Here is a 13,441-nt window from a genome sequence, read left to right as displayed (position 1 = left end):
ACGTCAACGTAGCTGACAGTAAAATCCTGGTCGTAATTGCGCACATGATTTTTCAGTTTATTGTCGTCAAGAAATATTCTCTTGTTGTTCGGATCTCAGCAATAATGAGCACAGGTAAGTGTCATGGTGATCTTGTTGCAAAGCAACAGGCAGCAATGCGTTGTGTGCGCGCACACACCCACACTCACTTGCAGCGCTTTGCTCGTAAAATTCAAGCTGCGCACACACCCATACCTGAGCGCCTTGCGTGCAAATTCAAACTGTCAAAAATGCTGCTTTTTCATGACTTACAAATGTGTTTTCTCATTGAGTTTTTTTTTTTCGCACGTTTTTAAAGTAGATCACATCATACCCTTATATGCACTGTACACTGATGTTGAATTAAAGTCTCATTGCATTTCATAAGAATGAGTGCTCTAAAATTTATCGATAGGAACATGTGATATATACACTATGTCGAGAGAACCATCATCACAAGATTCTGCTGAGAAAAACTGAAGCAATGCCTTTCCAGTTTTTACTACATACGGATCTTGTCCCCCACAATCATTCTTCAAAACGGACAAGCGACATTTGATTCCTAAGCGGGCGGCGGCATCTATTTTTAAAATGCGACAGGTATTTTTTTAAAAAACACTGTATTGCCTCTTTAGCGTAAAAACAGATCAGTTGGTATGGAGAATCGCTGCTGGGAAACGTGGCTTCCAGAAGCATCATTTTCTTTTCTGTAAAAAGAAAAAGTGCTCATTTGATCAATAGCCACGTATGCACACTCGTGTCAGAGAAAGTGGAGTAATAGATCCAACCTAGCTTCTTTTTTTTTGTGCGTGTACCTGTATAGGAAACATAACATATTGAAACAGTTTCGACAACGGCGACAATGCACAACCATTTGTTCCCAGAAAAGAGAGAATGAGCACAATGAGCGAAAGCACGTGAAATTTTACAACTTGACCGCAAGCGAAAAGTTTATGGGGAAAAGGGGAGAATGGCAGTCTCCACGTGCCCCACTCGGCGGTGCGACCCGCCGCGCGCTCACACCACTAAGGGAACGGGGAGCGTCAAGGGATTGAATTCTGCAAAGACCGTAATTGATGGTGCCTAACATTGATATAAGTCTTGTATGCGACAAGGGCAAGGATAGCAACGATCTCTAGGTATTATGCATTGCTACTGTTGCCATGCAGGTCACTTGCTGCATATGCTAGATGGGGTGACAGTAGCGATCTGTAAAACTCAAACAAAAGGACCGTGGGCCAGCTTAAAGAGAGATCGCAGTTTGCAAGAGGAGTCTATGCCCGTTTCGGTCGGCGTTAGGCCGGGTTTCTCATACATGTATTTTTTTCTTGTTGGCCCAGGTATCTGTCGCAAAAGGTCATTAACTTTATATTCTCCGCTTCTTTTTGGCGCCTTCGATGGAGCTGTCTTCCCATCCTCTCCCACAGATCCTTTCTTCTTCTTTTTATCTTTCATTCTCTTCTTAAACTGGTTTCATGACAGATATCGCTTTTGAGCATTTCGACCCCGAGGTCGAACTTGGCAACCTTGACGAAAACGGCCGGCCTATACGACCGAGGAAAAAACCCGGCAGGAAGCCCAATCCGCCCTCGCCAGCGCAGCGAAAGGCACAGAACAGAGCTGCACAGAGGGCCTTTCGTGAAAGGAAGCGACGAGAAATGAGAGAAGCTGAAGCGACCGTCAAGAAATGCCTGTATATTCGAGATCGAGCGCTGCGAGAAATGCGCAATCTGCGGCGCAAAAACGAGCAACTTCAGTACGAAAACAACTATCTTCGCGGCCTTGTATTATCACTAAAATTAGCGTGTCACGCTGCGAGGGTGGATGTGCCAAACTATGCTGATATGGGCGACAAGGATGATCTTGGCGGAGAGAAACACATGGAGTCAAATTGCAAAGATATTCCGCAACCATTGGCCGTTTTCTTGGATAAGGATCGGCACGTTGTCAGTCTGGATCACGAGAACTTGCCTAGCGACTTATCACCACAGATGCAGCCTGTATCGATGCCACCATCCATTTCATCTTCAACAACATCTACAAACAACACAAACGGAGCTTATTCGCAAAGCATGATTGAGTCAATACTCATGTCTCCAAGTATTGCCAGTGGAGGAACGTCAATGCCTGGCGCTTTTGACTTGAACGATTTACCACCACCGCAACCTTTGCCGCCTCTCGACCTCACGCAGGCCATGTCTGTACTTGGACCCCAGATCCAAGCGTTCAGCAGCTCACACCCAATCGATCCCGCATTCTTCCAGCAGCTTTTGCATACGGAACTCATGTCTGGATTCATTGATCAGTTAACACGACCCAACTTTACCATCGACCAGACACCACCAGAACTCACAGCGTTGATTCCGCCAGAATGGAGAACGTCGCTGGAAAATTACAGCAACAACCAAGGCATTTTCCAGCGACAGCAACAGCAGCAGCAACAACAACAACAACAACAACAACAACAACAGGCCCAGTACCAGCACCAGCAAGTTACATATATCAAGGACGAGCCAATGTTTAACAACAGCTTTAGCAACAATGCATCCTCGGGTCTCCATGCACCTGCCAACTCCATGTCCCCGCAAAGCCAGGCAATGTCGGATACACCGTCTCCAGTGTACACTGCCGACACGACGATGTCTCCAGCGCAGGAGGAAAGGAAGGTGTATCCACCAATGTCGCCGTTGCAGTATGTGGAGCTTATGCGATCGGAGCGGAAGCTTGACAAGCGGACACGCGCATTTTTCACACCCAGTAAGTTTTGGCTGGTTGCCAAGCAACTCTTGACATAATCTCACGAAATAACCTCGCACAGCCGAGCTGCAACGCAAAATACCACATGATATCCGCATCGATGTTGTACCTGGCGCGGTTATGCGAGACTTGATGATCATATTCCAGGACTTTTATGACGCGAACGAGCTGTTTAATTTTTTGATTAATACGTCAATGTTCCTTGGAGGATCGCCCGGTAACCAAGACGACTGGTTCGTCCCGCCGGCATTCCTCAGGAAATACTGGTTTCTAATTCCCAACCACAAACCGCCTAATCGACTCGACAACGTTGTCGAGATTGTTGTCTACCTCGGCCAAAAACTCCAGGAACAGATGCTCGTTCGGAAACGGATGTATTTTGAGAGAGAAAAGTACGCTGATCACTTCCCGGTACCGATCCTCGCCAGCGTGGAGCCTGAACCGTCCGCAGATGATATGAAGATTGAAGGAATACCAGAAAACCAAGAGGATGCCAACGACGATGAAAGTGAGGAAGGGTTCGTGGACTTTTCGGAGGATACGCCGCTTGGTAAGTGCTGCTGCATATTTTTTTCCATGTTTCCACAAGAGCCGGTATTTACACAAACTATTAGATGTTGTCATTGGAGCCATTGGGTCTATGCCTCGACTTACTTCACCAGACATGTTGCCTTTCTGAACTGGACATTTTCCCACGTTATCCCTCCTCCCTTTTTCACACTCTCTTGTTGTTTCTTCCCCTCACTTTTCTCACACACATGCATACATACACGAATCTACTACATCTTGTTCATTTATATTGACTGTCTACTGCTGCCGCTGCGTTATTTATGTGCCATCCTCTTTACCTTTGCTCCTTTTCCTTCATCTTCAGCCGTGACATTCTCCTTGATTTCAAAAGGAAGAAAAAAGTGATCGGATGATATATTTGCAATGTACAATAAACTCCTCAATAACTACATTTCAAATGTGCTTGCATGCTTCTTTTCTATTTAGAAACTTTAATCACTATTAATACGAGATGAATGGCTACCGCGTTGCTGGATTTCATGTATACAGGGGTGCATCGAGGGAGGAGGACCACGCACTAAATCAAAATGTATATGCACAGGCTACTGCTGCATTCCTATCCGCACTCCCTGTCTGAGATAAGGTTCTTTTTCCGGAGATACGGGATAGTGTCCGTTTTGGCATGTTGTTGAGTGCGACGGCAACAGCAGAGGGCAGGGGCTTTGGCATCTGTAGCTAGCTCCCAAGCCGTATGTAACGACTCGCTTGCTGACTTATTTGTACTACTACAAAGATATGCATGTATATGGCATCTTGACACAATCCCTAATACTAAGCGAATTCATTTAGAACATGGTTATAAGCTCTAGTGCAACGGTGCAGTACATAGATAGCCTGTGTATTGGGCTATTTGTCTTTTGTGCCTTCGCACGTGGCCGAGCTTTATGCCAATGCAGGATACTTGTTAGCGTGGTATTAAGGTTTGCATCGAATCCTTGTTCTTGGATTTTAGCAACAAAGCATAGACGTACATACATTGTTCTTAAAAAAATGTTAAGGGACGGCTTTATTAGGATTTCAGTCTAGGACAGCGAATGATGATAGATAGGAGGAAAGTACGTAGTCTAGCGATCTAGTAGTAGGAGTAGTAGGGATAGGCGTTGAATGGCGATGACAAGGATTTGGGCATACACAGGGAACGTCAGCCGTGCAACAACGATCGGCAAGTATAATAAAAGGAAAAACAGGAGAAAAGAAAAGGCAATGTAGAAAAGGTCACAGTAGATAATGACAATGAGGATGCAAAAGAAGGAAGGCAACAGTGGGGTGTATACTTACTCTGACAACTCTAAGTTTTTAAAAGTAATCGTGGAAACTTCTATAGTATAAACTTGGAGATGGAGCGATTTCCGGCTGGTTCGTGAACGACAGCAATTTTTTCAAGGGAGTGCTGCTTCCTGTTGCGGGAGGAGTGCGAGGTGAAAACGAGCTTTCGCTGCGAGGAGACGAAGCATTGATGTCATCCACTACAGTGCTTGTGGAAGCAGTGCTGCTAAAGTAACAACCATCATCCTGCTGCTGCTGCACCGGTCTTGGATAGGCAGTCAAGGACCAATCGACGAGGGCTTGCACGTCAACTTTGCGCTTGGCTGCTTTGAGAAAGAGTTCTCGAGGGCGTACACGCATGTGTCGAAGGTAGTAGCTCTTGCAGGTTTCGCACCAATGGCCGTCGCCGCACAGGTTGCGATACCACTGGTGAGTTTGCTGCACGCCGCAGTTGGCGCATTGTTTTCGTTGTCGTTGTTTCTGTTGTTCTGGCTGCATATCCTGCTTGTCAAATCGAGTACTATGCGAGGAATGCGGCTGCTGTTGCTGTTGCTGTTGCTGTTGCTGATGTCTGCTGGTGATGATAAGTCGCAAAGGACGCGGATCGCCGTGCTTCAAAACATATCTGTAGCAGGCCACACAGAGCTTGCGTCGAGATGCCGGTTTTGCGTGGCAGTTGCTGCAGATAGGTTTACTCTTGGAAGGTCTCTGTGTGTGCAAGAGTGCAAGCAGGCTTTCGTACAGTATAGCCTTTTGCGATAAAAGCGCTGGAGGGGGCAAGTTTATATACTTTAGCTGAGCAGTGTCGAACAAGAAATTGGCAAGCTCGATGGTTCCGAACAGCTGATCGCGAGTCAATGTTCTCAAGTTGAACCGAAACAGAGAGTTGATGACATGGTTGATGCGATAAATGTGGTCTTCCTTAGCAAGTGCTTCGTTCTCAAGAAATCGAATGTCAGTGCGACCTGGCGTTGATTCATGCTGAGAATATCGAAAGAGGTGCAACAACCAGGTTGGAAAGCAGATAAAGTGCGGCGAGACATACTGCGCAATCTTCATCGCTTTCACCGGTCTGAAAAATACAACGAGCAGTCGCATCTCACGCTGCAGTTCTTCAGAAGTGATCGGTCGAGACGCCTTACCCATACCAATGTGGCAGCGAAAAGAACCATTCATGTGGCGCCCAATGATCTTCATGTGCGATGATGTTTCTGTCAGGTAGCGGTTGTGGTGCTGGTATGCTCCAACAGGCTTCAGGATACAGTCCGTCAGGGTGTTGCGCGAGCTGACCGAGATCGATTCTACGTCGCAGTTGGCCAGAGTGGCTCTCCATAGATCCATCAATTCATCGTCGCGGACCCACAGTTCAGTGTCTTCTATGTGGGCGGCCTCCTGTTCCGAAGGTCGAGAAGCAGTAGCATCCAGGCCACTTGTATAATTGAGCAGAGCTGTAATCTCCATCGTCTATCTCTACTGCAACGTCTCTATTGAAGGGTGCAGTGCTGTATCATTGATCCAGGGAAGGGGACAGGCACACTGGTATTTATATACACTGTGCATTTAGCCGATCGCTCTCCCTCCTATTTCATTGTTGCTTCGCTGCCAGCCATAAAGCTGGATTTTTGCCAACCAAAAAAGAACAACAGATCTTCTAGAAATCTGCTTTCCTTAACTTCTATATAAGCTACTGAAGTTTATCACTAGTTTCTCCTAAAAAATGAAGACTGGATACAATGTTGCTTATGAGAATATCTTTTAAACTGACTAAGCTATCGTACAAAACTTCAAGTGTTTATTTCCACTCCGTTTTACATAGCAATTAACTTGGAACCATGCAAACCTTGTACCCCGTATGTACTGCGCTGCTGCTTTACCCTTACACCCACGCAGAGTGGGTCTTGTCTTTTTGGGAACGGATCCGAACACTCATCCCTACATGACAAAAGGGAAGAGCAAATTTCCGTTATTGTTATTGTGAGCAACCTAGTTTCCCACCCAATTTTGCACTTTTGCTCGCGCGCATCTGCCAATATGCCTTCCCCCCTTTTTTAAAAAAATTCTTTTACTGCCTTTTTCATATATGAGTATGGTGAAAAGCGTGTTGACAGTTAACTGTACATTGCAACTATGTAGATCGGTGCCAACCGCTTAGTTTTCTTTTATGCGATTGACCACTTTGTACCATCTTGACGCTGAACGCATCTACTTTTGACTAGATGCTAACGGCTTGAAACGTATATGATCTGCTATGCTTAGCATCAAAGATTAGATCGCCGTTTGCAGTCATACTTGATGTCCCCTTATTTTAATGACTTCATACTTGTATTTTTATTCTTCTTGATGCTATGGGGTTATCTGGTGTGCAAGATGGACTCCTCTATGTAGGATCCAATGCATGGAGGAGTACTCCTCTCATTTCACAAAATGCAGGATCTTGACATATGAACTTCCAATTGCCTAGAACGTTGCATTGTCCTCGAACGAAGCGGGCATCGGAAGGGGGTGGTTCATCGTCAGGTTACGGGAGGAACTAAAATTAAGTCTGATTTAAAAAAGATGCAAACAAAAATAGAGGTAGGAATATAAAGAGGAAAGGCAAGAATGCTGCATGGCAGAGGAGGAGCAGATCTACAAACACTGCAGCAAATTTCGATTAGCTGCAGCGAAAGGGAAGCAATGTGCTGTCTTTATGTTCATTGCATGATTTCACACCCATGTAGCAAATACACTAATTTGTATTTCAGATGCATACAGCAGCGCGAATGATGCTTAAATCGCCTTGGAAGCTCGGTATGTACCATCGATGATTATCTTTGATCCACTCCTTGCAAAACTGTTTTCAGTTGCCCTGGATTCGGGGACTTAACCGCTTGCATGAATGGCGTTCTTTTTTTTCAGGGTCCATAAACGGTGCAGCTAAAATAATAGCAGCTATCTAATTAGACTCAAAAGTATTGTAAGATAAAACGAGTGCCATGATTTCCTCCAGCGCGTGGCAAAATCCAAGACGAACGATGGGAGTATGGTTTGGAAAGTCAAAGAAGAACCAAAGTCGTCTGGAACAGCCTGCACCAGTCCTATATATGACTCTCCAGGGGCCTGTGAAACGTGTCGTGGCATATTTAAGGCCATGTCAAATCCATGTTGGAAAGGTTAAGAATATTCTACAAACTTCTCAGCTGCCGGGCAAAACCATGAAAATTGTTCATATTGTGTTCTTCAATCTACATGCATTCTCCGAATCTTCTTCATCGCAGCATTATCTCTACAAGGAGACTAAAAATAGAGTACAAAGTCATCCATTGTTCTGGAATACTGCCTGCTTCCCTGCTGGCCTGCTGGAATCAAGGGACTTTGCCAGCGGCAAGTTTTGACCATTCATTCTCAATACGGCACTGCATGTCTCCTTGAAATGTGCTGGTATGAAAGGGCGAAGAGCGTATTCTTCATGTATAGCAGCAGTGAACAACCTTATATGTTGACAAGTACGCTCGTAATGTTCACCCTGTGGACATTGCATAACGCTGAGTAAGCCATAGTAAGCATAGAAGCTTAAAATGCTCCCATGTATCCTTAAGTAATTGCAAAGCAACGGTTAGATCTGTACACGAATGTCTATTTCTCTCGATCAATTTCTTTGTTAAATCCTGATTGAAATAAACTTCTGCGTGATACAGTAGGTTCTAAAAACACCTTACCAGGATATGACTATATCACGATGGCGGCAATGAAGTTGCTGATGAGTCTTTTTGAAATTGTCTTGTTTACATGTGGATCCACACGCATGTAGTTTGTGACCCTGGGCGGGTGAGTATAATAATGCAAAAGCATCTGATGTTACCGGTGTACAATTAGAAGAGAAAGTGTTGTTACATGGATGTTTTGGTCAAGCGCATACGAATCACAGTTTTAGCCAATCGTGGGCATCTCAACAACGAAAGATCGACATCAATTCAAATCCCATGATCGAGCGTCGTTAGAGAAAAAACACATATAGGTAAATGTACGCATCACTATCGATGCATTCGTATAAGGCATCGTCGTATGAAAAAGAAAAAGTATATCCGGAATATAGTTGGTATTAGACCCTTGCTATCTCGCAATCATGCCGTGCACAAACAATTCTGGGTGAGGCTGTCTGCAATGCAACGTCATTAACTTGCGTCACATCGCAAAACACTGTGAAACGCTAAACATAGTAATCACATAATCAATTGCTAACCCTACAATTGGGGGCCACCAGAGCTTGTCATTGTCAAAAATATCTCGACCATATACCTCCGCGCTGTGTTCAAGCATACGATGTAAACAGATTTCTGCTTTCGGATAGAAGCAAGACAAATATTCTATCAGGGCATGAACCACAGAAGACCAGGAAATCATGCTTCGTATAGAAGGGGGAGGGATGAACTCGGTACTTTGGGGGGGAGAGAGAGGAGAGAAATAATGGGTACAAACCGGCCGGTCGGTTGATCGGCTGCTCGGTCGAAAGGCAATCCCTTGTTCTTCTATTTCATAATTTAGTTTCGCAATTGATTATATATCAATGACAGATGTACCTGTCCGTACATTGACTTTCATATTCTGCGACGACAACGACTGGGAACGACGACCAGCACCATTCTAAAAATAGTAGGAAAAAGAAAGAAAAGCAGCGAGATCAAAATTCTATGCAGTGGAAACTTGTACGACCTCGTTAACTCGCGGTCTATTCGAAACAGGCTAGAACGGTCGGATTCCTTTTTTTTTGCAGAGCTACACATGCAGACGTGTCACGGTGAAAGAAAGAACAACGAATCCACGGTTACCCATGACGTTGATTGCTAACTAGCGCTTTCAGTGCAACAATCATTGAAGCAATATAAAAGGTCGATGGCCTCAGTTTCAATTCAAAATCCTGTTTTCTTCTCTATCTTCATCTCACTCGTTATCCCTCCTAGTAACCATGAAACTCTCATACATCGCCTTGGCTACCCTTGGTTTTGCTGCTTCCGGCATTGTTGCCCAGCAATCATCCTGCAACTGTGATCCTTCGGACACCCAATGTATCAGCGAATGTGGTAAGCATTGTCTTTCGAATGATACTATCAAGCGGACGATATATATTCACCTTCTGTCTACCTTTCTGCCTCGCATAGTCACATCCACAAACGGCTGCATTACTAACTGCAACGGTGATGAGCAGTGCTACGCCCAGTGTGTACAAGGCTGGCCTGGTGTGAGCGAATCTGCTGGAAGCAGTGCCTCGGAAACCAGATCCGCTGCTACACCCTCTGCGACCACCAGTGGTAACGAGTCGTCTTCCGTTGCTGCCAGTGGTAGCAGCAGTCTTCCCACTTTATCCTCCTCTGCAGCATCCTCGGCCTCCCCTGTTGTCAGCAGCACGGCAGTTTCGTCGGCTGCTTCGTCGGCTTCTACATCGGCAGTTCCCAGCGCCGCCAGTTCCAGCCTCGCTTCTTCTGGTCTTCCAAGTAGCTCCGGTTCCCGACTCCCATCGTCCGCAAGCGCTTCCGGTTCTGCCATCCAGGCTTCCCAAGAGCCTTCCAATGCAGCTACAAGCCAATTCTCTGCCGGAGGTGTCGCAGCCGCTCTCGTGGCCATGGCAGCATTCGCTGTGGCTCAGTAAATAAAGAAAAAAATTCATAAAGAACAACACGCACTATTCCTTGTATCGTAGTATACTTTGTATTCGTAATATACCGTCGTTTTACATAAATCTTGTTCCCGTGCGGTCCTTGTTGATCTCTTGCGAATCTGATATGGACCGATTGGGAGTGTTATCTCAAGTAAAGGAAAAAGGAGAAGAAGAAGTTTGCGCTGTCTCTCTCTATACGTTTTACGGATTTGATAAGGTGCATCTTTGGCTTGGAAAGTTGGCGACCAACGAGCGCTGTTGTGGTGTAGGGTATTCATGCATTCAAATGTGACACAGACGATAAAGTTGGAAAACTGTTGAGCCACCTTTCCGAGCACTTTATACTTGGTTGTCAATTGCTTAATTTACACAATCCACCATATATCAAGTCAAAACAGTCTTAAATACTGGAAACCACAAGATAAGGATACTCTTGTATTTCGATGGCTTTGCAAAATTGTTGCAGACCATGCCGAGGTTTCAGCAGTTGCAAACTTTTGAAGTGCACGGCGCCGAGAAAGCTAGCATCGACGTTATCGATATTCCAGACATACTTTGCAAGTTCCATTACTCAAAACGCTAAACGTTTGGCGGTGCCACCTCGATACATTGGATACTTCAAGCAAGCTTGTCCCGATGCTGCCCAAATATACAGCGCTTTACCATCTACCAATGCGAGGTAGAGCCAGAACGTAAAGATAAACTGTGCGTGAATATATCAGTGCCTAATTGGGCTCTGAGTGCATGCATTGTCTAACATGTATCAATCTGGGCAGGAATGGTTATTGTCAAATTACTGACAGTACAAGAATTCTGCATTTGGTTGAAACAGACAGTAACACAGAATGCATCCATTAGCGAGACCGAGGCTAGCTAGCGTCTGACGATGATTTGTGATTCACGTACATCCTCTGCTGTGTGATTTCGCGGCAATATCAACTAAAGAAGGACACAAAACGATTGGAGGATTGGATGGATGAACATGAACGCAAACACCCTCCAAATTACAGAAATGAATGGAAAAATGAATTTGACGAGAACGGATATGTAGGGCTCCAGTGCGCAAGTGTAAAGGAATTCAAGTTCGACTGTTGTCCCATATCAAAAGCTGTTATTCTATAGAACCATTTCTTTTCTTATCCGCTATACATCAAATATATCAAGCAGAGAAATGAGCAACACGGTGTAAATGCTTCTGACAGAAAAAGACGCAAACTTGTTTTCCACTACCGCGAACTACAAAAGCGGAGAAATCCAGTAATTACAACCAACGATGATGAGGAACAAAATATATGCTATGTAAAGAAAAGAATATAAAAAGTAGAAAAGTAGAAAAGGAAGATCGAGGGAGGAGGAGGAATAGGAATGGTAACGATGACGAGATGAGACACGAAAAGGAGATGTGTGTACAGCAGTTTTCCTTGCTGGGGTGTTTACAACAGACCCACATCCCGTAAATTGTTTTGGATGATAATGTCGTTCACGGCAGCCATGACGAATTTGATCTGTTTTGTGTCCGTTGCGCAGGTAAAATGGGTATATATCTGCTTTGTATCAGATTGGTTCAGAGAGACAAACCGGTTGAGAATATACTCGCTAGCCGCCTCGTATGTGTTCGGGCCTGCAGGTGAATTAAGGTCAGTGCATCGTGACCTATTTCATGTTTTAGTTAGCTGCTTTTACCTTGAAAATCTGGGAACGTTTCGGATAACGGATGCTTTGGCAATTTTTCTTTGAAAATATCAATCTTGTTGAGGAAAAGGATGATGGAAGTTTTGACGAACCAGCGTGAATTGCAAATGGAATCAAAGAGCGTCAAAGCTTCTTGCATTCGATTCTGCAAGTTTCATGTTCGTTAGTTTAAATATATAAAACGCGATCTGCGAAGCGAAAACAAAAAAAGAGTTACTTACGACAGTCTCGTCTTCAATAAGCACCTGGTCGTACTCGGAGATGGCGACTAGAAAGATGATCGCTGTGACGTTTTCGAAGCAGTGGATCCATTTTTTGCGCTCAGAACGTTGTCCGCCCACATCGAACATGCGGTAAGTCAGATCGCCAATGACGAAGGTTGTTTCTGTGATACCGGTGGTTTTAACACGCGACCGTAGGACGTCCTGGTCTGTCGGCACGTAGTTGGGGTCGCCGATGCGGTCGATTGAATCAAAGTAGCTATCGTCCGATTAGAGCCGACTCTTTATATAACAATGTTCAGCAAAAAAAAAAGACTTACTATCTGGCAGAATCATTCAATTGATATTCTCGGCTTCGCTCAAAGACGCTCTGTAAATTTGGATCGTTCCACAATGCCTTGACCGCTTGTGTAACTTCTGGCGGCAATGTGTCTCGCTCAATCTGGGCCGGTAATTCCATAATTACAGTGGCGTACTGCTGCTGTTCCGGGCTGGAGAGTGGCACGCCCATGTCGTCCATGGCTTCCAGAATAACTCGCATCGACTGAACTGTGTTGGAGAAAATAATCTCCTTGAAGGCTTCTCGCTCGTCCAGCGAATATCCGTCGTCGTGTATCAACTTCATTTGCTTGAGAATAGTCGACTTGCCAGATTCACCCGCACCTAAGCAATAGTTAGTTGTGTGTCAATACATAGAATAGAACAAAAGTACCTAGCAAGAGCATCTTGACCTCATTGCGCCTATTGAGTTTGTCGCGCTTGATCTGATTCTCAATCTCTTCATTGCGAGCTTTGCCGTCTTGAGCTTCCGCGGACTGACAGCAACCCATAGTGGAAAGCAAAAGTATATCTGATTAGAGAGGAGAAAAAGAGAGAGAGACAGAAAGGGGAGATGTGGAAAAGAAAGACAGAAGAAGAGAAAAGGAGCTATTAGAGTACAAGAATATGTGAATATATTTTTGCGAGTGAGTGTGTATATAGATTGCTTGTTAACTTGTCAACAACCTTCTTTCTACAGCGAGCGGGGGGTTTAGAAGGGGAGAGACCGGTGTATTTTTCTGCCTATAGAAGCAACTGACACATATTGCGTGCGCGATCGGGTTCGGTCATTTTGGGTAAATCCCTGAAAACGAACGCGCGACGATACTGTTGCTAAGTAACCCCCTTATTTGAATGTATCACACAAGTTCATATGGTGCGTTCACACTCCTAGTCGTATGACGCGTCCGGCGTAACTTTGAATACCAATACGTCTTCCCTCCTCTCTCTCTCTCTCTCTCTC

At 44.9% G+C, this 13,441-nt stretch overlaps 6 protein-coding genes across 6 annotated transcripts; 4 read left to right on the top strand and 2 right to left on the bottom strand.

Annotated features, from left to right (window-relative positions):
- Positions 1 to 1,493: 1,493 nt before the first annotated feature.
- On the top strand, positions 1,494 to 3,454 carry VTP01DRAFT_5552 (uncharacterized protein; the record flags this gene model as incomplete). The annotated part of the gene is made up of 3 exons (XM_069384357.1): positions 1,494 to 2,775; positions 2,837 to 3,325; positions 3,390 to 3,454. 3 exons carry the CDS (start codon positions 1,494 to 1,496, stop codon positions 3,452 to 3,454), a joined length of 1,836 nt encoding a protein of 611 aa, XP_069235220.1.
- Positions 3,455 to 4,641: 1,187 nt separating this feature from the next.
- VTP01DRAFT_5551 (uncharacterized protein) lies at positions 4,642 to 6,072 on the bottom strand (the record flags this gene model as incomplete). The annotated part of the gene is made up of 1 exon (XM_069384356.1): positions 4,642 to 6,072. One exon carries the CDS (start codon positions 6,070 to 6,072, stop codon positions 4,642 to 4,644), a length of 1,431 nt encoding a protein of 476 aa, XP_069235219.1.
- A 1,553-nt stretch (positions 6,073 to 7,625) lies between these two features.
- Positions 7,626 to 7,985, top strand: VTP01DRAFT_5550 (uncharacterized protein; the record flags this gene model as incomplete). Its single annotated transcript, XM_069384355.1, has 1 exon — positions 7,626 to 7,985. The coding sequence occupies one exon, from the start codon at positions 7,626 to 7,628 to the stop codon at positions 7,983 to 7,985; it is 360 nt and encodes a 119-aa protein (XP_069235218.1).
- A 1,571-nt stretch (positions 7,986 to 9,556) lies between these two features.
- On the top strand, positions 9,557 to 10,237 carry VTP01DRAFT_5549 (uncharacterized protein; the record flags this gene model as incomplete). Its single annotated transcript, XM_069384353.1, has 2 exons — positions 9,557 to 9,671; positions 9,750 to 10,237. 2 exons carry the CDS (start codon positions 9,557 to 9,559, stop codon positions 10,235 to 10,237), a joined length of 603 nt encoding a protein of 200 aa, XP_069235217.1.
- A 133-nt stretch (positions 10,238 to 10,370) lies between these two features.
- On the top strand, positions 10,371 to 10,829 carry VTP01DRAFT_5548 (uncharacterized protein; the record flags this gene model as incomplete). Its single annotated transcript, XM_069384352.1, has 2 exons — positions 10,371 to 10,511; positions 10,668 to 10,829. The coding sequence occupies 2 exons, from the start codon at positions 10,371 to 10,373 to the stop codon at positions 10,827 to 10,829; spliced, it is 303 nt and encodes a 100-aa protein (XP_069235216.1).
- An 850-nt stretch (positions 10,830 to 11,679) lies between these two features.
- On the bottom strand, positions 11,680 to 12,989 carry VTP01DRAFT_5547 (uncharacterized protein; the record flags this gene model as incomplete). The annotated part of the gene is made up of 5 exons (XM_069384351.1): positions 11,680 to 11,867; positions 11,930 to 12,083; positions 12,160 to 12,418; positions 12,480 to 12,822; positions 12,872 to 12,989. 5 exons carry the CDS (start codon positions 12,987 to 12,989, stop codon positions 11,680 to 11,682), a joined length of 1,062 nt encoding a protein of 353 aa, XP_069235215.1.
- Positions 12,990 to 13,441: the final 452 nt, after the last annotated feature.

Source organism: Rhizomucor pusillus, assembly GCF_041956525.1.
Source record: "Rhizomucor pusillus strain CBS 183.67 unplaced genomic scaffold VTP01scaffold_23, whole genome shotgun sequence".
In the NCBI taxonomy this organism is placed as follows: domain Eukaryota; kingdom Fungi; phylum Mucoromycota; class Mucoromycetes; order Mucorales; family Lichtheimiaceae; genus Rhizomucor; species Rhizomucor pusillus.
The sequence above is the reverse complement of the archived record's forward strand: the minus strand, read 5'-3'. Positions and strand labels throughout refer to the sequence as shown.